This window comes from Oryza brachyantha, chromosome 4 (genome assembly GCF_000231095.2).
Source record: "Oryza brachyantha chromosome 4, ObraRS2, whole genome shotgun sequence".
Classification (NCBI taxonomy): Eukaryota; Viridiplantae; Streptophyta; class Magnoliopsida; order Poales; family Poaceae; genus Oryza; species Oryza brachyantha.
The window spans coordinates 14,631,436-14,656,890 of NC_023166.2; the positions used below are offsets into that span (position 1 = coordinate 14,631,436).

The 25,455-nt window shown below is 41.1% G+C and overlaps 3 protein-coding genes across 3 annotated transcripts; 1 reads left to right on the top strand and 2 right to left on the bottom strand.

The window, feature by feature from the left end:
• Positions 1–1,820: 1,820 nt before the first annotated feature.
• On the bottom strand, positions 1,821–7,150 carry LOC102713543 (serine carboxypeptidase-like 35). The gene is made up of 8 exons (XM_040523331.1): positions 6,778–7,150; positions 5,119–5,226; positions 4,815–5,003; positions 4,374–4,462; positions 3,605–3,913; positions 3,321–3,466; positions 2,526–2,618; positions 1,821–2,442 (listed from the first exon to the last, which is right to left on the bottom strand). The coding sequence occupies exons 1-8, from the start codon at positions 7,046–7,048 to the stop codon at positions 2,133–2,135; spliced, it is 1,515 nt and encodes a 504-aa protein (XP_040379265.1). The 5' UTR covers positions 7,049–7,150; the 3' UTR covers positions 1,821–2,132.
• Positions 7,151–11,740: 4,590 nt separating this feature from the next.
• Positions 11,741–12,777, bottom strand: LOC102713821 (nicotinamidase 2-like). Its single transcript, XM_006653550.2, has one exon. It carries the CDS (start codon positions 12,581–12,583, stop codon positions 11,975–11,977), a length of 609 nt encoding a protein of 202 aa, XP_006653613.2. The 5' UTR covers positions 12,584–12,777; the 3' UTR covers positions 11,741–11,974.
• A 2,792-nt stretch (positions 12,778–15,569) lies between these two features.
• LOC102714006 (probable sphingolipid transporter spinster homolog 2) lies at positions 15,570–24,542 on the top strand. The gene is made up of 15 exons (XM_006652475.3): positions 15,570–16,246; positions 17,279–17,407; positions 17,572–17,673; positions 18,217–18,321; positions 18,444–18,519; positions 19,000–19,074; positions 19,211–19,313; positions 19,448–19,577; positions 19,875–19,972; positions 20,401–20,477; positions 20,744–20,857; positions 22,125–22,244; positions 22,442–22,570; positions 22,865–22,943; positions 24,190–24,542. The coding sequence occupies exons 1-15, from the start codon at positions 15,879–15,881 to the stop codon at positions 24,306–24,308; spliced, it is 1,824 nt and encodes a 607-aa protein (XP_006652538.2). The 5' UTR covers positions 15,570–15,878; the 3' UTR covers positions 24,309–24,542.
• The last annotated feature ends 913 nt before the right edge of the window (positions 24,543–25,455 follow it).

Genomic DNA, 25,455 nt, shown 5'->3' on the forward strand with positions numbered 1-25,455 from the left:
TTGGGGCTAGTTGTGTGAATGCTTTATTAATAACTGCAAAGTATGGTGATTTCAGTTGAGCTTCTGATTTATGTTGTTGTGTTGAGGATGCCATGTATGCAGCACATAATAATAGATACCAGCAAGGGACATACTCACAGAACTTGAAAATTGGAAGATGAACTGGTTGACGTTCCTGTCATCCAAATGGTCGTCCTTCTAATTACATCAGTCATATACATCGCAGAGCTATCTATCATTTTCCTGAATCCTGATGCTATCATAGTGCAATATGATGAAAGGGGTGAAACTGATTACAAGATATTTACATAGTTTGCGATCAGACGCTTAATTGAAACTGTCTGATATTAGAAACAAAAATGATAACACAGCTAAGCCCCATCCTTTTGAGACCCTCTCAAAGCCTGCAAGGTATTGATGCTTGGTTTGACAGTTTAAGCTAATTTGTAGCCTACCACCAGCATTTGTTAGATACTGACTACTGAATTTGATTCTTTTAGAGCTTAATGTGCCCTTGCTATATAGTTCTTGTTGTGTTGTCTTTGTTAGATCAGCTGATATCTATTCCTCGATAGTACTTAGCAAGCACTCATAGGGATGATTGCAGACCCTGAAGAATAATGCAGCTGAGTCAACTGATATTTTGTGCTTAGAAATACCTTTCATATGTTTTATGACACTGGAAATAGTTCTAAATTTTCACACCCAAAGTTATGACCTCTTTCTGTGGTTAAGCTTTTTATACAACTACTGTCATCAAATCACTTGATTAGCCTGTGTTCATGTAGCTGAGATTCACTACTATCCTGTTGGTCTGACATTGCCCTCTAGTATTGATTGGTTATTACAATTTACATAATAAATGTTTTGCTTTCATATTGCGTCCAGTCATGCAAGTAAATAGGCCACATGATAATGACAGTAATTATTGTCTGTGCTACAATTTTCCTCAATGGTGCTGGTGCCTCCTCCAGAAGTATATTATTGGCTAAGGCTTCGTTGTTCCCATAACAACTATTAGCACTCTTATCTTGTCTACCCATCTTTTATAATCACATCCCATGCCTGATATTTGCATTCTGATTGTCTGTTGGGTTTGATGAGTTGAATACACAAATACTGTACCTCTTTCTGTGGCTAAGCTTTTCATACAACTACTGTAATCAACTCACTTGAATAATCTGTGTACAGTGTACATGTAGCTGAATGGCACATTCACCACTATCATGTTGGGCTGGCATTGCCCATTAGTATTGATTGGTTATTTTAGTACATAATAAATGTTTTGCCTTCATATTGCGTCCAGTTGTGCAAGTAAATATGCCAGATGATATTGCACTACATATTGTTCCTACAATTTTCCTCAATGGTGCTGGTGCCTCCAGAAGTACATAGGCTGTGGCTTCGTACTTCCCATAACAACTGTTAGCGCGCTATCTAGTTTGTCTACTCATCTTTTATATTCGCATCCCTACTTGATATTTGCAATCTGGTTTGGATTATTTATCACCATTCAAACGTTCAAGACTTTTTTTTTATAACGTAACATTGAGCCACGTTACTTCTTGTTCTTTCGGTAACTCTCTTCTTTTGGGTCATTGCTATCTCTGATTCGGATAACCAGAACATGATGAGTTCTCCGAAGCGGTAGTCTAAATAATCTGCTTAGTTTGAACTTAGCCGTCTTCCATTTCTGTTGTCATGTAAGTTTGTTGAATGCTATGCTGTCATTAGTGCATATATATTTTCGGTCAAATTTGCTGACCTCTGCTCTAGTTCGTTGGTAAACCCCCAGGCCCCAGCATTCTCTAAGGATATGGCTTTTAATGACCAGGCTTCGTTCTTGGGCTGTGTGGATGGATTATATTACACTAGCAGCATTGCAGCTTCAAAGTGTTGGTACCGCAGATTTTGGGTGACACAGCGTTAGGGGGTTCAACTGCTGCTATGGTAACCGTAGTAGCACACGGAGCTTAATGCTTATACCAGGAGAGGATCGGAACAAGCGATTCCAGTTTCAATTCCACGGATCGTTACACAGTTGAGCCATAACATACGGCTATCCAATCAAGCAAAGTCAGCAAAAGCTTAAGCCATCGATCGCTGCCACTTTTGAGCAGCCAGCGGACGCGTCAGCGGGAGCGCGAGGCGGGGAGGGAGCTGCCGCGGAGGAAGTGGTAGAGCATGGCGAGCGACCGCCTGGGCGCGAACAGCGGCACCTGGTGCCCGGCGCCGCGCACCGTCACCAGCATCAGCCCCTCCTCGTACTCCACTGCCCACCCGCCCACCTGCTGCCCGTCGTACCACGCGCGCCACCCGCCGTCGCCGGCGCCGGCGCCGGCGCCGGCGGCCTTCTTCCCCGTCCGCGCCCGCGGCCGCAGCCTCATCGCGTTCAGGCTGTACCGCGTCGACGTCACCGGCACCCTCCCGTCCGTGTCGCCGCTGCGCGCCATCGCAAACAAACGCGTTCAGTAAACAAAGACACGGATCAGCAGAGAGCCCCCCGGATGGTTCGAGCGATGCACCTGTAAACCCAGATGCGCAGCCCGGCGCCCATGAGCTTCTTCAGGATGGGGAGCACGGTCGCCGGCGAGTCGTTCCATTTGCTTATGACCTCACTGCAGCACAAACACAGTATTATTACACGGTTACTTTTTTTTTCCCTTATCCCTGGATGCACCTTCATACCACATGAACAGGATTCCGGGGACTGTACAGGATTGCGACCTGTTGACAGATATACAACTATTACTACTGATACTAGCCCATACTACAACAGTAGTAAAACCCATGGTCAGTGGTAGTACGTGCGTACAACATGGAGGAATCAATTTCGCAAGAGGCCGGAGATCTGACGACGGGCTGCCGGCTTGCCTGCCTATCATAATACTCCCTTTTTCCAAAAAAAATCAATTCTCTGGTTTCCGTGTCCAACGTTTGACCATCTGTCTTATTTAAAAAAATTAGAAAATTAGAAAAAAAAAATTAGTCACACGTAAAGTATTCATGATTTATCATTTAATAAAAATAAAAATATCAATCATAAAATTTTTTTAATAAAACGAAGAGTAAAAATTGTAGATAAAAAATAAAAAACTAATTTATTTTGGGACGGTAGGAGTACGCGCAGCTAGCAGATGGACGAGTAATTGCAGGATCATAATACGTCAATCAATACGCCCAGTCGATCCCGTCGCCGGAAGGATCGATCGCCACGGGCCACTATTACTAGGATTAACCGCAGGTCAGGTCATGTCCGGATGATGCGCGCGCATGTCATGTCAGGATAAATTCGAGAGCGATCGAGCGTGCGTGCGCACCTGCAGGGGGAGTACGGGTAGCTCAGGCCTGTCCGGTTCGCGTGGAGCGCGCGCTGCACGTCCTCCCGGTTGAAATACACCCCCACGTACTCCTCCGTGCACGGGTCGTACCCCGCCGGCACGCTCTGCATCCCGCGCCACGCCTCCTGCTCCAACCCAAACCAACCACAAAAAAAACGGACCACATCAAGCACGCAAATTTTCTCGCGGAAACCGTGTATCCAGCGCGCGTTTTGTCGCGGAAACCATGGTGTTTGTGCTGGGAGAGAAGGGAGAGAGCTTACGTGCTTGGAGAAGAGGCGGGGGGCGGCGACGAGCCTGGGAGACGAGCGGCGCGGCATGGACGAGGAGGAAGACACTAGGCACGTCGGGGTGTAGATGCTGTAGATGTCGATGTCGTCGTAGGCCCTGAGGAAGGCGCGGACGGCCGGGGAGCACCCCTTGCCGGGCTTGCCGCCGTCCTCCTCCTCCCTGAACGAGTCGCACTCCCGCCGCACCGCCGAGTAGAGCTCGTCGGAGATGATGGCGTGGCTCCACGCGTACTCCACCATGCCCATCTGGTCCGTCGCGTCGTTCAGCACCGCGTTCCCGATCTGCACCCACCCACCACGAAGTTTTGCCGTCAAGCCCACACATAGATGACGAAAATCGTCGCAACTATTTGTTGCCAAGTACAACTATTGCAGAAATGTTAGCTCTACTGCTACTTTCACAGGATGAACCGTACGCGCGTGAAATTATTACCGCAGTTAAAAAAAAAAAGCTTCGACGCAAACCATGATATTCTTGAGACATAAAGCTACCAGAGGGGTATATCCACAAGCACGCTTATGTCCATCTTTAGAATCACTTCCTTTTGTTTTTTTACAGCCACGGTTCCTTTCATTATCTCTTTTGCTTTAGTATCTTTCTAGAACGCTAATTACGTATTGAAGCATGATGATTTGCCTCGTAAAAGCTGGTCGCCTGGTACTTATCAATCTTAATGGCATGATTGCGAGCATAAGAGGGTCCTGCTCTTTTTTCTTTTGGTGTTCCTTTGGGAGGGCTTACCATGAAACCTTTGATGTTGATGACTCTGTCTCTGCTGGCCCCTTTGTTCCCGTCGTAGATTAGCTCTGCGAGCTGTGGGACATAGTGCCCTGCAAAAAGCGTATCAAGGTCAGATTCAGCACTAGATTATTTTCGGTCCCAAGTTAAGGCGTGCTAGTAGTTACACTCGACAGTATTTTTAACTGTGTAATAATTAGTAAGAGCAGATATAATAGTAGACTATAAGTCAAATATAAGTATATTTTAAATAGATAAAAGGGAATAGAGAAGAGATGTGAGATACTAATTTGTAGCCAGCTACACACGGGCTCCAAGATAAAATATGTGTATGACATATGGGATCATGTATTAATGTTTTGGAAATAACTATTGTATGAATTGGCTATTAGATTAACTAGCTATGCTATTGAACTTACTCTAACAAATGGAGTTAGGCTGTACCAGCATAGCTCTCTCCGGCAATATAGAAGTCGCGGTTCTTGAACTCCGGAAACTTGTTCAGCCAGTTGAGGAGGAAGCTATACGAGTCCTGCGCCGTCACACGATCGCCGAGGCGCCGGAGATCAGACGTCCGGTTCGTGTAGGAGAACCCCACGCCGACGGGGGCTTCAAGGAACAACAGATTCACAGCTGGAGAGGCGACACACGACGGCCCAAAAATGCTCAGTTCAGACACGTCTCAGAATAGCAATTTCAGAGTTGAGGCAAGCAAGAATTAAAATGAGATCATATGGGCTCTTCTTGCCTTTGTTCCATGAGTAGGCATTGAGGGTGAGATTTTCACTGTTGCTCCTGACCAGAAACGGGCCCAGCTCCTGGGCGGCGCCATAGGCGATGGAGGAGCATCCAGGACCTGAAAAATCGAATTACAATCAGACGATTCTGCTAATTAACCCAGTTGCAAATTGCCATGGTATTCTTTTACCTTCCCCACGACCTTATCCGATTGACTGTATTACCGCAAGTCACCTGAGCTCCAGAATTGTTTATACTGTATATAGGCTTTACGTGTAGTGTGTACAGTATCTAGGAGTAATTCTATTATGCTTTATTGAAAAACAATTGCAAAGGTGAGGACAGAGTGGAGGTCTGGGAGATGAGACCGCTGATTTGCCAAGCAGAAAGGCCTCTGCCAGTCAAAACGTCAAAGACTCGAATATCCATGTAATTAAGTACTGATCCGTGCTGGTTTTCGCTGCTTTCTCGTCCTAATTTTTTATACTCAGCCAAAATCTCCATGCTCACGTTATAAAAGAAAATGGGTTTATCACTGGGATCTTATTCTGACACTAGCACATGACGACGCTAACACATGACAGTACAGTAACACATGCTCATCGAGCCATTCAAATAGTCAATACTACCATCATACGACATACTACTACTGTATTAGCAGGAACATTTGTAAGGATGCAATGGGGTTTCTACACTCTTATCCCACTTTTAAATTGTTCTTTCAATGTGATGTCCTTCGGTGGTGCCCCATTAGGCTCTCTAGAGCCATGTGAAGGAATGCTAAAGGACAAGAGAAAGGGAGGAAAAGGATAAAAACGCAATGCTGAAGTATTGCATTATCTAAAACACTGCTCCTGTATGAGGAGAAAAAAAAAAGAAAAGAAAAGAGAAGAAGAGAATCCAGGAGGAGAACGCTCGCTCGCTGTGCCCAGTGTGTCCCTCTAGCCTTGTCCGTGTCGTCGGCAGGCAAAGCTTCTTCCCGAGCTGCTGTCCTGCTGGCTGCTGCTGCTGATGCTGCTGCAGGATCTGCTCCGTTTGTACCACTGCTGCCTTGAGCCTTCTTTTATCCTTTTGCCCTCTTTTGCCAGTGGTTTTTTCCTGCACCCGCCGGGAGGCTTTGCTCCCCACTGCTCTGATGATCAATGCTCTCCTTGCCTGTGGATCCTCCTGCCTTGCTTTGGAGCTTTTATTGCCAGAAAGCATCATTCTTCCGTTGCGACAGGGGTGGCCACACGGCCTGCAGGCTTGTGCTTTCCGGATTGTGACTTGCTAATCTCTACTAGTATTTGAAGGCCACGTAGAGATATAGATATAGATATAGATAGATAGTAGATGTGTACTAGGTAGACAGAGGGATGCAACGAAAGATATCCTTGTTCGTTTTACCTATATTTGTTTAGGAAGCACAAGATCAAAGGTCAAAAATGTATAGCAATCCTAAAACAATAACAACAAGCAAACGTTCTTGACATCTATTCTCACTCTCTGTCTCATTCACATAATGGGTACGGTAGAGAATCACTTTGGCAATAATCGCACACAAATTTGGAGAAGTGAGAACAAACGCAAGAATGGCAAACGGACAGCAATCACGGGATCTACAGAACAAATGAAAGGAAAAAAAAAACAAAAAACAAAAAAGAGCAGATGCCTCGGAGATCACGCGTACCTCCGTTGAGCCAGAGCAAGAGCGGCTTCTTGCCCGGCTCCTTCTCGGCCTCGAAGAACCAGTAGAAGAGCGCCTTGTCACCGCCGGCGCCGACGCCGACGTAACCGGCATAGTGCCTGAACCCGACCTCCGGCTGCCCTGGCAGTCCGGCCACGAGGTCGCCCTCCGGCCTCGGCGGGCTCCGGGACGCCGCGCCGGTGGCTGCAGCCGACGCTGACAGGAACAGGCTCGCCAGCGACAGGGAGAACAGCGCTACCGCCGCCATGGACATGCTTGCTAACCGTGCCGGTGCGCTGGGTCTCTGGGCTTCGGCTCTTGGGCTCTCGAGGAGGAGAGGAGAGGAGAGGAGAGGGAAGGACGATGGTTTTTAAAACAGGGCAGAGTGGCGAGAGGAAAACGCAGTAGTAGAAGAAGAAAGATTAGCAGTAAAAGTAACTGGAAGTCTATATGTATCCTTACGTTGTATTATTAACTTAAAATAAATAGTCACCGTTTTTTTTTATCTACTGGTCGTGAACGTGCTCTCATGTTACGTTCAACTTTATATAAAAACTTTATGAATTAATCTCCATACAACAAATACAAAACACGAAAATATTACATTAAATATGACATAAAATAGATACAACTTATATATTTAGTCGTAGTTGTGTTAAATATTTCCTCCATGGTATGTTATAAGATTTTCTAGTTTTGTCTAAATTTATATATATTAATAAATTTAGAAACATATACGTGATACCATGGTTTAATATAGATAAATTTAAAAAGCCTTTTAACATCGAGCGGAGGGAGTATACAGTCACTGTATGAAGTATTATACATGCATGCCGTTAGGGCGAAACGGTGGTAAATATCCGGAGTTAGCGGGGTAGTTAAGAGAACGGGGTTTGGTGGGTGGTTTTAATAACAACTTCGTCGACGCGTCGTGGGTAGGGATATTTTTTTTTTGACACGAACGCGTCGGGGGTAGCGGCCTAGAGCATCCAACGGCTCATCATCCCGTCCTTCATCCTAGAAATAAAGAATGAAGAATAAAAGTTGAGCTCTAGTAAAACATCTATCTCATTATCTATTTTTTGATGTCATCCATATTAGAAGAGAAAAACTCTATATTTAGATGTTCTCTCTCCAATTTTCCAAATAGATACAGAGGATGTCATACATAGATGATCTGTTGGAGTACGGAGAAATACGAAGGATGAAAGTGTTTTAGATGATCATCTAAATGAAGATATGGATGACCAAATTTAGATAAACTGTTAGAGATGCTCTTGGCAGTACGTCTGCTACGTACGGGCAAAATGCCATCAATGGCTTCTGTTCACGGGGTGTGTTTGGAATCCAAACTTTGGACCGCATTTGTGCTTTCTTGCGTACAGTTTTCACTGGTGTTTAAACTAGATGCTGATGATGTAATTATTAGTGTTTGGCTATTCTCTGTTAGTTTCTACGAGATTTTGACAATTCTTTGGTTCATGGCATTCTGATTGTCAGCCGTCGTCTTTTTTATTATACTTATGGTTATAAACCAAAATTTAAATTTTATTTTAAGATTTTCATGGTACTTTATTTGTCAGCTATCACTTTTATATAAATGTTTTCTCTCCAATTTTTTTAAATATGTTATTTGGATTTCTCTATAAAAAACCAAACAATCATCCTATTGCATTTGATCCCCGAGACTACAATATTATAGCTGTATTTCATTTTATACTATGGACTAACCATCAAGTTTCATCTGAAATGGCTTACTAACAAACAAAAAACAATACGTTGATAAACGTTTATATATGTTTATAGCGATTAAAATAAATGCTATAAAAGAAATTACAATAAAAGGTTATAAAATTAAATTAAAATTAGATTTTAAGTTTTAGCAAGCAAAACTATGGGAGTCTGAAGGGTTGTTTAGTTTTAGCCCCATGTCACATCAGATGTTTGGACACTAATTTGAAGTATTAAATATAGACTATTAATAAAACACATCCATAATCTTGGACTAATTTACGAGACGAATCTAATGAGCCTAATTAATACATAATTAACCTATGTGATGCTACGGTACACATTTGCTAATTATGAATTAATTAGGCTTAAAAAATTCGTCTCACGGATTAGCCCTCATTTATGAAATTAGTTTTTTATTAGTTTATATTTAATACTTTAAATTAATATCCAAACATCCAATATAACTAGGGACTATAAAAATAAGTCACTATAAACGAACACCACCTGAGTCAATTGATATGCTGATCAGTAGGTCCGGACATGTTTCATCCCCGTCAGTTCTGCTAAATCACTTCCCCAGTCTCTCCGCCGCCTTCTAAAGTCGCTACTAGACTGCTAGAGACAGGGGACGATTGGTTGCTTTTTTCAAGAAAACATAAATGACATATTTATAAATAAAAAATAATTTAGAAATAAAACTTATATATATATATGTGTTTTTAACGATTTAAAAGACAAGCCAGACAAATAAACTATAATTAAAACACCTATAATCAACTTAAAATTTAAGGTTAAAAAATTTAAAATTTGGTTAATAAGTATAAACATAAGCAAAAAATGTGGATTGAGAAATGTAACTAAGTAAGACTTGACTTATCGGTAACTAGGGTGGTATTTCACATGGAGGTATTCGGTGATTACACTTGGTTACGTTATTTTTCCCTAATTATTCTCTAATAATTCCCCAGCTTTTCTTTCCTATTTTTTCTTTTCTTTTCAGCTGGGTGGACTGTTTTGCCCCTAGTTCCACTATACTGAAAAACTGAGATTGATCGGATTCAGAGAAAGAGACTCGACTATCCTCGCCTGCTCGAGGGATCTCGTACCTGGCAGGTCGCATATAGATATCCTGGCAGGTGGACCCAGGGGCAAAACAATCCATCCAACTGAAAATAAAAGATAAAATAGGAAGGAAAAAATGAAATAGAAGAAAAGATGAGAAAGTGGTGTGGAATAAAGAAATTCACACTCCCTGTGGTATATCGTGAAAGGCACACGAATTAGATGGTAAAAGATGAAAGACATGCGAATTGAGTGCTAAAAGATAAAAAATCTCGTTTTTCGAACTACTAGATAATATATTTTTTAATATAAATTTTAATTTATAGAAGTTCATCGTCTAACCATTCTAACGTATCATCTTGCCCTTTTAACATAAAATTTTAACTTTACAGTAGCTAATTTCACCATTTACATAATTAAGCAGCCATCACATAAATCAGATAAAATGTCATCTTTTATCTGAAGCTGGAAAAGAACCACCCAAGATGATAATGCCACAAGAGCACGGCTGTGGACACTGGATGATTGGAACCGGAACGTAGGTGGAACCGAGCAGTTCCCGCTTGGTAACACTTACCAGCCACCATGCGTGAACCATAGTCATTGGAACGCTAGAAGAAGAAATAGTCCTACTAATCACTAGCCTATAATGTTCACATTCACACTCACGCAACGCTAGCCTTCCTATTACATAAAATGTATTATCTCCGTTTTAAGTTTCATGTTTAAAAATTTTCTAGTCTTATCTAAATTCATCAATTGATGAATGTATACAATTTATTTCATCAATTGATGAATGTATACAATTTATATATATATCTAGATTTATTAATATCCATATGAATCTAGAAAATGCTAGACTCTTACGTTGTGAAACCAAGGGAATAGAATGTGTTATATAGGAGTGGTAGTCCATCTCTGATAGGGTTCTTATTGCTCGTGAAAACTTTAATAAGACAAAAAAATTATGAGTGATATTCTGTTGCGAATAATAAATGGCCTAACATTTATCGCAAGTAATATACTGTACAGGTTGTTGCCCTATCTTGTCTTTGGTATCGTATGAATCTCTTATATTTTTCCTTTTTCGTGTGTACAAACTCTGTAGTCTCCGTAAATATATTTTGTTGTCTTTAAGTAATTAATTTTACTCTATTTTAAATTTATGCAGAAAACATTAAGCCTATAGAAGATGTTTTGTTATCAAACTATCTTCAAAATTCGCACGACCGTACCCTTCGAGGAAAGGAATATGAATTTTATTTTATTTTTTTCTCAAACATGTTAATAACCCATTGCTATAAATAAAATTAATACATATGGTTTTTAACTTATTGATGGGTCTAGACTATCGGCTAGAGGAAAGGGTACCGGTTGACAATTAGGGTTAGGGCTTTGACCTTCATATCTCGGAGATTTCATTGTTATCATAATATGCTATATGTAAAGTAACTTATTCTAACAAAAACACACGACGGGTGTAAATATATATTTTGTTTTGAAGCTCTCCATAATTTGCAAAATAGTTTTTACTAAAGGGGCAAATCATAAAATTATATGCACACACAACCTTATCTAATTATTTCTAGAAACTTTTTTACCCCATTTTTTCGTTTCATCCTTCTTCCAGAACTTAATCTCTAGAAATCTCATGAATGATTTTTTTACCAACCATATGATCCAAAGGTGAAGATTAATTCACACTCTTTTGTCTCCTATCGTATCCGACGGCTAAAAATTATCAGATGACATGGTACATAGCGATTATATTTCGGGGAAAGACTTTCACTTATGTAGATGGGTTGAACTGAAGGTGAAACTAAGAAGTTAGTACTACCACGCATGAATCTCGAATATAAATTCAGCTATAAACCCTCAAAACTGTTGTTTGCCACGTATCTGGGCTTTTTTGGCCCATCGAATACCATGCCCAAATTTGTTCGCAGTTTCACCATGCAACGAGCCAACGATGCAACAGCTGACCAAGTTCTCACAATTTGTTTCAGTTAGAATACTGATGATAAGGAGACGTTCAGGTAAAGCTTAGACAACAAACAATTGAATGCCATCATCATGTATTTTCCGATCCGGCAAGCCCTAGACAACCCAGCGTAAAAGCCATCAATTTATTCTTTTGAAAGCAAACATTCTTCATTTGCTTAAAGGGTGGTAAATTGATAATCCAAGAGCCCTTTGATAGTTGATACCCCATAGAATCATAGTGCAAACAAGTAGCAAGCAACATGTGTATTCGTCACTAACCATAGCTGCACTAGTGCATAGTCACTACTCCAGGTCTTTTGAATTTCGAAACAGAACAAACTCACAAATAACATACTTGTATCGCATATGTAGTAGTACAAGTGAAGGAGATAAGAGCAAAGGAGCAGAGCATGTTCGCACCTCACTTGGCCTTCCCAAATGCTGCCTCGAGCCGCTTGCAGTCGACGATGTAGGCGAATCCGTAGGCCATGTTGACGAGCGTCGCCTCCTGGAGGTCCTGGCTCGCCGTGGCGGTGGCGTCGGCCGAGAAGAACACCCGAAACCCCCTGACGAACGCGTCCCGCGCCGTGGTCTCGCAGCACAGGTTGGTCATCACGCCCGTCACGATCACCTCCTCCACGCCCATCCGCCGCAGCGCCTCCTCGAGCCCCGTGCCGGCGAAGCCGCTGTACGTCCGCTTCTCCACCACGAGGTCGCCCTCGCGGCGGCCGGCGCCGGGGAGGAGCTCGGCTTCCGGCGTGCCGTCGGTGATCTGGTCGCCGGGCCACCACTCGCCGAGCGGGCCGGTGCGGGGGACGGGGTCGACGTGGCGGGTGTAGACGACCGGGACCCCGGCGGCGCGGCAGAGCGCGACGGTGGAGGCGACGGCCGGCATGATCGGCGGCGCGATCGACGCGAAATGGCCCTGCAGGTCGATGACGAGGAGCGCCGCCGCGCGCGGGTCGGGGTCCCGGCGGCGCGTCTCGTACCTGGTGTACGAAGCCGCCGCAGAGGAGGCCGGCCGCGACATGGTCGGAGTCGACTCGGCGGCAGGATCGAGACTTGAGAGAGCAACCCTGCAGCCCCGCGAAACGGAAGGGGATATCGAGAAACTTCCAGAAGCGCGAGATGGCCGCACGACACGATGGCGATGTCACCCACGCCCACGCGACGACGCGAGCCCTGTCTCACGAGACGGGGCCGTAGCCCAGTAAAGATCCAGTAGAGCCCATGTCACGTAGAGCCCATTACCTTACCCAACGACCAAGTCCAACGCCAATGCACTGTCAAACTCCTGCGTATACCATGATTTGTTCTGTTCCACTCCTCCCATGTTTTTATTAATAAAATTGTCCATACATCTTAATGAGATTTGATTTTTTTTAAAAAAATATCATAATATGTTATTATTATTTTTTTATGTGTTATATTTTAATTGTTACATATATCTATTATTGACATACATGTCTATTAATCTAACGGTTCAAGAGTTAGTGGTTATGGAATCCACAATTATTTTTTTAAAAAAATATAGTATAGATAAAAAAGCAAGGAATTAGTGGTGGTGACAATGTTTATAGTAAGCATAGATGATGTGTGAATGGGCTGGCAAGAATGTGATAAAACACTGGTCCCTGAAAGTTCACTCGAGCTACAAGGTATTACCATCTGATCGTTGGGCGTATGGCCTTCATGTGCTGGGGTAGTTGGTACTGTGGCATCAGTAACAGCTTGCGGTGCGTGCCACCGCCAACCCCACGGCACGCAATGCGATTCTTTGCCTGGAGACGATAACTACACCTGCTAGCTATTGCTATTATCTCCACGTTATGTGTGCCTGGCCGCGTACCTGGTACCTCGCGCCCTTAATTAAACGCCAACTGGTCCTGCCGCGGCGGCGGCGGCGACTGGCGGGGAGGCAACGCCAAACTGCGAATCCCAATTGCAAAATCCCTGCCGCACTGCCTGCGGAGTTTTGCAAATCTCAATCATCCCACGGATCAACATTTAAGGTCGGTGATTGATCCGATAAATGCTCCGCGTCGTCCGTAAAACAAAAACCGCAAGGTGTGGCGACAGCGAGGCTCCCTTCTTTTCTTATAGCTGTTATGGGTAGGTTTTCCAATCAACCACATTCGTTTCAAAAAATATATGTTTTAGGTTATTTAATATAGATTGATAAGATGTCAAATTCAATTACTTTGATGATCAATTTTTTAAATTTTAAATCTATTATATTATCCTTTCAAGTATCTGGTTGATTCCAGAAACATTATAATGATTGAAACTATTAGAATCAGTAATATATCATATTTTCAAATGAAACAGAGAGAATACTTAACTATATATACATATAAGTTCAATGTCTTATATAACTAAATTATATTCTATCATTTATAACATTAAATAATTTTTAAATTAATGACAAAAATACTGTATAAGTGGGTTGTCAAAGAGAAGATTTACACAGGTGTGCACGTAGGGCCATATCTAACCTGGGACAGCGGATGCTCGAATCTCCGTTACCCCTGCTAATGTCATTGGAGCCTCTATAAATACATTTTCTAAAATTTCAGGGGAAAGATTAAGGTCTTGTTTAGAGGCATTTGGAATGTCAAATGGCAAAAAGTTTTGGTAGTAAAAGTTTTGACATTGTATTTTTATAAGTTGATGTTTAGAGGTATGCAAAAATTATCATTTTTTTTACAAAAGTGAGAGTTGATCCGCGTCCCTATGTACTTTTCGGTGAAATTTGCTAGTCTAGACTCTCAAATGCCATATGCAAAGTTGTCATTTTCTTACACTAGTGTTTAGATCTATTTTACCAAAAAGTACTTTAAAAGTGGCAAAACTTTTGTTATTTTGAAGAATCTAAACAAGTCCTAATACTACTTTTACTTGTTGAACATTTCTAATCTTGGTGATCAGATTCGTCACTGTTTGAGCGGGAGAAAGTTAAGTCTACCGGCAAAACGACGCTTGCAGGCACAGATGCATAGACGGGCTTGCAGATACGAGTATTTGTGCCTGCGTAGATGTACAGGTACTTGCACTGGGTTGACGGACAACCACGCCAGATCGGTTTACCAACCCCATCAGACCCCCATCCCATCAACGCATTTTGTCAACTTCGAATTCGGACCATTCGGGAGTAGGTTAACAAACCAAAGGCCCCATCACATCAACGCATTATGTAAACCTCGAATTCGGTAAGTACACTCTAAGGTCAACTAATCAAAAGCAACACGATACACAGGAGCGGAATACCGTATCACTGCTTGGAGTGACTCGGTGAGATCTCAGCCCCGTCGCGAACGTAGTAGCCGGCGCAGAAGATCCCGTGTGGAGGGAGGCAGAGGATTAAGGATGGGGCTAACTATATACTATACCCGCGAACAGCTAATCTTCGTCTGTCGTTGGTCCAAGCCGACACGTAAATAATACCCGGCGGGGAGGGAGCAACGGAGCAAAGAGCATTATAAAGAGGGAGAGAGGAGAGGCTGTCCCAGCCGTGGCCCCACCATGACAGATACCTTTCCCGGCCGGGCCCACCAAAGCATACACCGAGTTTATAGCTAACCGGCCCGATCTTAACGGGCAGAATTAGAGCCAAACCAACGTGAAATCAACCTTCTTTTTTTTCTTCTTCTTCTCCTTTTCTTTTTCACGCTGTGAGTAGTAGTAAAGCAGACTGTCATTGCGGTGGTAGCCGCAGCATTTGATTTGACAGACGGGAGCTCTATCTGGAGAAGAATCATCACGCACTTCAAGGCGTCAAAGCGACGAGTATTCGTGCAGAAAGCAAATGGATTTAAGGAGAGATACCAAAGTTCCAGATAGAGAACCCAGTCCATGAACCTGGTCCACCCATGGTCCCACCCGCCCACGCCTCCACTACCGGCTGTCCCTTTCGCCCACCATACAGCGCCCGGAGCCGAGCCGAGCCGAGCCGAGCCCGGCCGTGGTTGCTAGTCCGGCCAACCCCCCCGCCCCCGAATCTCCCACCAGCCAGCAGCATTCGTGCTCCCCTAGACTTCCTCCCCCCTCTCGCTCTCGTCGCGTCGCGTCGTGCTCGCCTTGGCCTGCGCTACCTACCGGCCAAACCGGCGGACGCGGGGGAAGGAGGGGCGTGTCGTCTCGTCGCCGCTTGCTTGCTTGGCTTGCCACCGTGCTGCCCTCGTCGCCACCGAATATCCGTTCCCGGGTTGGTTTTTTCCGCCGTTGCGGGAAGGAATTTAAAGCCCATGAGATATTTCGGATCCCGGTACGGTGCTGGTTCTGCGCGGTTTGTACTGAGAAGAAGTCAAATTGGCGCATAGTTTTATATGGGCGGATCGGAAGTGACCCCAGAGTCCGACGGCGCGCGGGTTGCTGTGGTGGTTGTGGGAGCCCCCGCCCCCGCCCTCGCCGACGACGACGACTCCGCCTCCGGCCCTCCTCCTCCACCTCCGCCTCCGCCGGCGCCACGGGACGCGGCTGCAGCAGCTACGGCGGTGACCCCCGGCGAGGAGGTTAAGGGCGAGTCCTTGTTGGCGGCGGCGGCGGCGGCGGAGTGCAAGCAGGAGGAGGCGGCGGCGACGACGGGGTTGCAGGCCATGGCGGTCACCGTGGCGCGGGACGTCGAGACGGGCGGCCTGGACGCCAGCACCAGCGGGGCCGCGGACGAGAAGCCTTCGTGGTTCACCCCGAAGAGGTAGGTGCATAGCGCGATTGGGCGGCATCGTTCGTTGATTCGTGGGTGTGGTGGGCTTCTGCTGTTTGGTTGCACGGGGTTTGGGCACCTCGTGGACTGTTTGATCCGAATTTGGGCGTTTTGATTGTTTCACCTGGGGAATTCGGGTTTTGGCGAGCTCAGTTGCTCAAATCTGCCGCACTGTGGGGATTGCTTGCGATGATTGCTAGATATTGAGTAGCTGATAGGCGTCTATATAAATTGCATTTGCACTTAGCTTTTGGCGATGCCAATTTGTGGTGTGAATGTGATAAGAACATGCCAGGGGAGGCTGCCATTTAATTGCCTGATAGCAAATCATCTCGGATGCGTATTGGCTGCTCCATTCTTGACCTGGAGTTTTAGAATTTGTATGTTTCTCCACGTTTGTTTGCTTTTGTGTAATGGATCTGCGTTAGGTACAAGGTTGGCGTTGGCTTGTTGCAATTCGGGTGTACAAAGTACAAACCCATGTTTTTGTGGGATAAGCTAAGTTGATTTTCGTGGCATTGGAATTGGAGAGGAGATTGGTTTGACCTCGCGTTTTGTATTTTGGTGCCGACTGTGCTTTGCACTTCAATGTTGGAGAGAGAAGCTTGAGAGTTCTGCTAGATGGCCACAGCTGATCCTGTTTGTACATCGTGTGCTTACTATCCCTCTGGATTTTAGCTGTAGAGTTCTCTTATCGGCATTTGGACGAGATGAAGGAGGGATAGTGGTGCGCTGCAATAATTCCGAAGTCCAAACTTGTATGATCTGTATTGAGTTCATATTAAGATTGTTGTCAATGCAGATTGCTTAGTATATCCTGTGTTCGGTGTGGCTCTGAATTTTAGTTGCTGGAATTTTCTGAAGATCATCATGTTATGTGTTCTTGTTTCAGAACTGGGTGTTTGTGTTGTCAGTGGGCATGTTGTGTTTTTTGTGTATATGATAGTTATGATTCCTTTATTGTAATTGAGAACGCTTATCTATTTATCCTTTCTTTGAGTTAATAAGTTTATACCGCTGCAGATTACTTGTGATGTTCTGCATCATCAACATGCTAAACTATGTCGACCGAGGTGCAATAGCAAGTAATGGTGTGAATGGTAGCCGCAAAAGTTGTACTGGTGGCGCATGCACACCAGGTTCTGGAATTCAGTAAGTCCCAGTGGAAATTTCCTACATTTTTTTTAATGAAATCTTCAGATTCTTGTTATATTCACACAATTTCTTTTTGCCATAAATTTATCATAAGTCATCACTGGTTTATCATTCTTTTCGGTTTACTTCTGAATGCTCTTACCATGCCATGTTCTATACAGGGGTGACTTCAATCTAAATAATTTTGAAGATGGTGTGCTCTCCTCAGCATTTATGGTTGGGTTGTTGATTGCTTCACCCATATTTGCATCGTTGGCAAAAATGTTAGTTTCCTGTGAATTCCTTTACGTTATATCCTTATTCTTCCTAAAAATTTTGCTTGCTTGATCCAAAATGAAGAATAATCCCTCCTTCCACAAATGATCTACATATTAGCTTTCTTTGCATTTCCAGAATTGATCTACGTATAGCATGTGTCTCTTCAGTTTAGTAGCTGTATTGAGTTGAGTGGATATCACATGCCCCGAGCATGCATGCATGCAAACTTGATGCATGGCATTTGTTATGTTCTCATATGCATGCTGACTTCACCTTGAAATTAGGGGTGTGTTTGATAATTCAATGCAAGACAATGCATGCAAATTAAGTCTTGGTCTTGTACAAATCCAAATACGTAGATCATTTGTGGCAGGAGGGAGTATTACAGACAGAGAACCGCGCTTTCTGAAGAACAATATACGCTACAGATTATCAAATTTAAAAACATAAAAACATTCATGCCTCATAGTCTGATGGAGTACACGGGTTTCAGTAACATTAAACCTTTTGTAGTGTTATGTTCTGACACACGACTGTTTTCCTTGCAGACACAATCCTTTCAGGCTTATTGGGGTTGGACTATTAGTTTGGACAATTGCAACAGCTGGTTGTGGGTGCTCGTTTGATTTCTGGTCAATTACTATATGTCGCATGTAAGTACCTTGTCATTGTGAATAATCAGTTCATGTTTCAGATTTGTGCTACTTAAAAGAAAAGAAAGTCTTGCTCTGATAATATCAATAACATGAACAATTCTCTAATTACTGTTACTTAGGTTAGTTGGCGTTGGTGAAGCATCATTTATAAGTCTTGCTGCTCCATTCATTGATGATAACGCGCCAGCAGCACAGGTTCTGTTATTCTTAGAATGGCTTTATAATTTTTTTCTGCACTGACTGATGCATTATGTTTAAAGAAATCATAGTTCTGTGCTCAATATATGCCCATATGGTTACTATATAGTCAAGGATATACATGATTTTACTCCAGATCATTGTATATTTATACAGAATGAAACAATTACGTATTTCATATAATCCAGGTGTAACCCCAAAGGAGCCTTCCAGATATGCTTTTAAAATGGTCTTTATGACCCGTGGGTATCAGACTGGGAAATAAAGTAAATCATACTGTATTTTTCTGACTAGCATAATAGTTCGGAGAACTCTTTACTGGTTGCTAGCTGATGTTGAGTTAGCATTAAATTGCTCTTTGAATACATCCAGCGAGCTATGCTGTATTACTGGAGGTTTTGTTTTTTTTATTGTACTTGTTTATATATCGTGTCTAGTATCAACTGGCAACTTACCATGCTACTCCTATGCTAGCAGAAAACAGCATGGCTTGCTATGTTCTACATGTGTATACCCACTGGGATAGCGCTGGGCTATGTTTATGGTGGTCTGGTAAGTCTTATGCTACACAGGATCTTTCTTCATTTTTAGTTAATTGTCAATTTAAACAGTTTGAGTAATACAAGTGGATTTTCGGCATTAATGTACCTCCTTAAAATATGTCCTCTTTTGTTCAAAATCACATCAGGTTGGAAATAGTCTACACTGGCGTGCTGCTTTCTGGGGGGAGTCAATTTTGATGCTTCCTTTTGTTATTCTGGGTTTTGTAATAAAGCCACTACAGCTCAAAGGTGTGGTTTTTTTTTGTGCCACCAGAGTATAAAGACTATTGTTTGTATCGGTAAACTAATTGTTACATTATCTCTGGGTACTTTCCTGATTTTATTACCTTTTTCTTCTTTTTGGTGGATGTTTTGTGTACTAGGATTTACTCATAGTGTGAAGACAAAAGACTATGGTGTCATGTTCAATCCAGAACTACAAGATGAGGCAAAGCAGGGTGTTTCTGCTGGAGACGATGGTCTTGCAGAAACACTTCCACGAAGGTTCTCCTTGTAAGAACCTCCATCCTACAAACATTCTTTTGTTTGGTTATTAAAAAATATTTTTATTACTTCAGATGTTGATTTCTTTATTTATAATTGTATTACTTCAGATATATGATACAATGACTTGATTGTTGACGTGTGAACAAATTTAATTTATGTGGAATGTGTTCACTTGATTGATACTGATATGATGTGTCTGTTCTGTATTTTGAGGAGAAGCAGGCTCCTTTATTGTAAATATATCAGTGTAGGCACATCTAATCAAAAATAATATCCTGAACATTCCTCACTTCAATCATGCAGCTCAAGTTTTGGAAAGAAAGTTCTGACTGAAATCAGGTACTTTGGGAAAGATATGAAAGAACTGCTTCAAGAGAAAGTCTATGTGATCAATGTCTTAGGTCAGATCTCCTTTCATATGTTATGCAGTTTCTGAAAAAAAATATTCTGCTTAAAGTCAGTCCCTCAGTCTGTTATAGCCCCACTATTACGGATGTACTGTAAATATTGAAACAACTACTTTCTTTGATCAGTAAAGTTAACTCCCAATCCGTTCACTATTTTTTCTTACAAAGTTTGTATATAACGTTGTTACTCTGAATCAGTAGTGTAATTGGTATTAGCATCCAATTGTAGGGTAAACAAACCAGCCGTATTGATCTCGTGGCAGATTTACACCAAAATCACAATAATTTGGCACTATCTGATATCCTCATTTTGCAACAATAAGTTTGATTTCATACTGATTATCAGATGTCATGTTTAAAATTTTATATCTGGTAGATTCTACTGTTTGTGGACTGGAGTTCATTTGTCTGTGCTCTTCCAGGTTATATCTCCTACAACTTTGTCATTGGTGCCTATTCCTACTGGGGCCCTAAGGCTGGTCAGGATATCTACAATATGGTAATTCCTTGTATTCGATTACTGATGCACAGGGAAATATGCCTATACATATGGCTATTTAACCATTATTTTCTTATATGGTCACTTTTTTTCAGTGGATTTGGCTATTGTAGATTTGTACATATTTTATTGCATGAAAAACTACTCTTTGGTGTTTATATGAAGCTCTAGTGTAGTGTAGCATACATCTGTCCACAGTATTTTAGAATATCTTCAATACATTTTCGTTACGCTTGTTAACATTTCTCATTAAATTGTCATACCAGGCCAATGCAGATATAATGTTTGGTGGCATAACAATAGTATGTGGAATATTTGGGACTCTTTCAGGGGGCTTCATTCTTGACAAGATAGACTCTACAATCTCTAATGCTTTCAAGGTAAGAGATGACTTTTCAAAGTAATTAATTATCTGCACCTAGTTTTGTACATCTTATGTTCCTGATCTTGTCCAATTAAAGCTATGCTTGTTGGTTCGCATAGTAAGTATCAGATATTTTTTCCTTTTCTGAGTATTCTGTGTCTGCATGAATACTCACCATTTCCTTAGTTTATGCTTTTTGTAATGTCTATTCACTTGTGTAGTATAAGATGCCCACACCCACGTAATTACGTTTTCTTTTTGTGAGATGCAATTGCACCATTCCCTCCATGCAACCCAAAAAACGCCTTTTTCTTTAAATTAGAGATAGTCTAGACACACTACTTTGAACACTAAATTTGGTTTCACTATATTAAAAAAAGTAGTTATACAAATGCAATTTTGTGAAATCATTTTTAATAACAAATTCTATGCAAACATGTTTTTATGAGTTATGACCATAGGTGGTAAATATGTTACTCCATCTGTTCGATTGCTTGCCATCTTTTCTCCATTAGCATAATAACATTTTTAGCCTACTAGATGTGCGCCATTAACTTTTCAAGGTAAATTACCATTATTCAGCCAGCCAGCCGGATAACATATTATACTCCATTCTAAAATGTAAGCATTTTAGAGATTTAAATATTGTACCAAAAGTATAGACATTTGTGTTATTATTCCCACTAGTACTTGCGTCAATCACTTTTTTATTTTATCCCCACCTAACCCCCCACTCCCATTCATTCCTATTTATTAAGGGACACCATAGGCTTTTCTTCTCAATCTTAATCTCTGCTAAACAACATAGAAATGCTTACATTTTGGGACAAAACATAAGTGGTATATTGCTCTCTCATCCCAAAATGAAGCTATTTCTCCACCTACCTCCTCACCTCAACCAATCACAACCATTCTCCATTTAATTTTTTTCACATACATTCTCTTCTCAACCAATCACAATTTTCACCCAATCATTTCTACCTATTTTCTTAATCCCCATCCCCAGCTCTAGACATAATTACATTTTGGGACGGAGGGAGTAGTATATACGAAGCAGTATATTCAAATTTATTATCTTAATAAAGTAATAGAAAAAGAAGTCACTATGTTCACTCTCATGGCTTCGAAATTCCCACATTAATTAACAAACAGATAAAGAAGAGTCCAGGTAAGAATGCTATGTAAAAAAAAATCAGAATTAGGAGTAATGAAGTTAGGATATTGTTTCTTGTGCAATTTATTAGTAACATTTTGCTTCTGTTCACAAAATTGCTTTCTTGCAGCTTCTTTCTGGCGCAACTTTTCTTGGGGCGATATTCTGTTTCGGCGCCTTTTGTTTCAAGAGCCTTTATGGGTTCATACCCTTCTTTTCAGTAGGGGAGCTTTTGGTCTTTGCAACTCAGGTTGGTTACTTCAGTTCAATGTTTCAACAAATTCTGGATTTCATGAACTAGTTTTTTCTCGAAAGGTCTCTGTGTTGACAGAAACTCTGGTTTCTGTTTGGTTAAATGCTAAAGAAAAAAATGGTACTTTATTATTTGTATATTGATATTCTCATCCCAATATGCACGTCCCTTCTTCTGATTCTTGTAATTTGCAGGCCCCAGTAAACTATGTATGCCTTCATTGTGTAAAACCAAGTTTGCGACCATTATCAATGGCTATGTCAACTGTTTCAATTCATATATTTGGTGATGTGCCTTCTTCACCTCTTGTTGGGCTTCTTCAGGTAATGTTGTTTGTGTTTGTTCGCATTAAATTGATATATCTGAATATTAAAATTGACTAATTGCCGATATTTCCGCTTGATAACCTTGATTAAATCCATTTACTCATGTTAAATGAGACTGGCCCTTGTAGTGCACACGTTATGTTGCATGAATCCTTGTACATAGCTTCTTGCTATATTGGATGCATTACGAATTTATGACACTGAATTGCATAGAATACATTGTAGATGAAAGTTTCTTTGGGTATTCATTGCATCCAAAGCTTATGGTCCACTGCTTGAACTTGAATGTAGGACAAAATCAATAACTGGAGATCGACAGCTCTTGCGTTGACATCTATCCTCTTCATTGCTGCCATATTTTGGTTTATCGGTACGTTCTCTTAGCACAAGCATTGTAATGTTTTTTTTTTTCATGGTAACCAAAAGTCTAGCTGAAGCAATTCTAGGAGCATCTTGTTGTTTGAGACTTCAATCTTCAAAAGGGTCAAATGCATGAAATGAAACAATTCTTAGCCTCAGTTATGACTATGGATACTTTGACATGAAAGATGCATAGATATTACATGAAAGAAGTAAATTTCACAAAACTATGGATACTTTGACCAAACTATCACAAAACTACAAATTTAAGGCATGTCCCAAAACTACATATTTAAACCCAACTATCACAAAAAACATGGATTATAGAGTTTAAATCCCTATCTTCACTCTTATATTGGAGAAACTTATATTGGAGAAACGTAGTTTTGTGATCAAGTTGGTCCTGGACCCATAGTATGATAATTATTTTATTATTAAATCAGTTGTTTTATAAAACTTGACCTTAAATATTTAGTTTTATGATAAATTTGGCACTAAATCTGTACTTTTGTGATACATATTCTTAAATCTATAGTTTTATGATAATTTAGTGGAGTATAAGTATTTTTGTGAAATTTGCTCTAGTAGAGTAATGTTTTTTTTTTGGTTGAGATTTGTTTGGTTTTCAGTTTTCCGTGAAGCTAAGGCCATTCTCAGTGCAAGATTTTATTGTGCAGTTTTTAATGATGCCATATCATCAGAACATATTTGAGTGCATGAATGAAAAAAAGAACTCGTAATGCAAAATTTCATTTCACTGTTTTATAGGCTAACATATTACTTAAATGTTACGTCCAAGTGGCTAATAAAAGTTGATTAAATGGGTAGAGATGAAACAAACTACTTTTAGTGTATGTTTTGATCTAGTTTCATGATTTAGGTAACCGTGTACACCAATGTTCATCCCTATAAAACTGAACTCATCTCTCTCATCATAAATTCTATGTTGCATCACTGCTTTTGTCTGTGACATGTTATTTAATGAGATTGGATATTTGGATCTATCATCCATCCAAACAAACCTTGCACCCCCTTGTCCAAATTGGCCAAACTTCCTTTTGTTGTCGATTCCCCTACAGAACCAAATGTAAATTCACCACTATCACATGCTATATATACTAAAAACGAAAAGAAGCATGGAAAGTGTTCAAGCAGCTTTTATCGGCTGTCATTGATACTAGAATTGATAGTAGTGCATTGTGGTGTAGAGCTGTAATATTTGTCTGTTCGCACTGAACTGACGTATTGTCTTGCAGGTATATTTGTCCGTAGCGTTGATCGTTTCAACGAAGAGAGTGAGCATGGTGTCCCTGCCGTCGAGAGATCAAACCTCAGGCCATTGCTCGATGAAAATGAAGAGGCACAGGCATCTTAATTATCTGCGCAACCATTGCCGTCCATGTCTTTATTCTCTTGTAGATTACTCCTGGCCGGATTATTTCCATCATGCCAGGAACAAGTGAAATGCAAATTTGCATGTGTATCGGTTGTACCTGTAAATATAGAAAATGAATATTTTGTTGTGTTTTTTTTTTCTTTTTCATTCTTGTGTACAGACCACAGATACAAGCAACAGAGTATCAGAATCACTTGAATCCTTCTAGGCTTCTACCAAGTAGTAACTTGTTTGGGTTGTGGTAGAATAGTGTTACCTGGTTGATTAGAACCATAAGAAGCACAATTTGTGTATTCCTCCTATGAGAGTTCTTGCTCGAGAACGTGGGGGGGTGTTGAAAGCATGGTCTGCAATATAACACAATTACCTCACGATCATCGTGGTAACTCTCTGCTTTTGAAACCTCTTTTTTTGCGTTTGTTTTACAGTAACCGTGATATCGTTGGATAGTGGTAACCAGGGTTTCACTTACCGCGCATCCGCGGATACCACGAAAACCATGATAAATTTGAATCTAAAAATTTTGAATTTAAAATCTGCGGTTACGGCGCGGTTTCGGCTGAAAACCGCGGCTAGTGTAATTTGATAATTAGGTGCAAATTAATTTTGAAAAAACTGTAAAAATACAAGAAAAATAGAAAACTATGTGACATTTAGGACATGTTATATTGGAAACAAGAAAAATTTAACATGATTTTTTATAAATTCTTGATAAATTTTGGCATCAGAAGTATACTTACAATTAAATATTACATATAAAACTAATACATGTTTACAAACATGACATCAGTACAGATATAATTTACCTTAGTTTGTGTACTGAAAATTAACGAAAAGCCTACAACAAATATTACTAGCTATCTACGTCACAAATAGCTAACGCAATAAAAAATATGCCTCATGTATTAAGTATCAACTACATAGTCAATTAAGTGCTACAAACATTCAAATATGTGTCTCATGTATCAAATAATACTTAACTAGGTGCTACGAAGTGTAAACAATACTGTTTTTTATTTTACCCAACCATTTTTTGGTATTGAATTTTTATTCATTCGTAAATTTAGTTTTTTCATCAATTTTTTCACCAAACATCATTACAGATTAATCTCTACATCATATATTT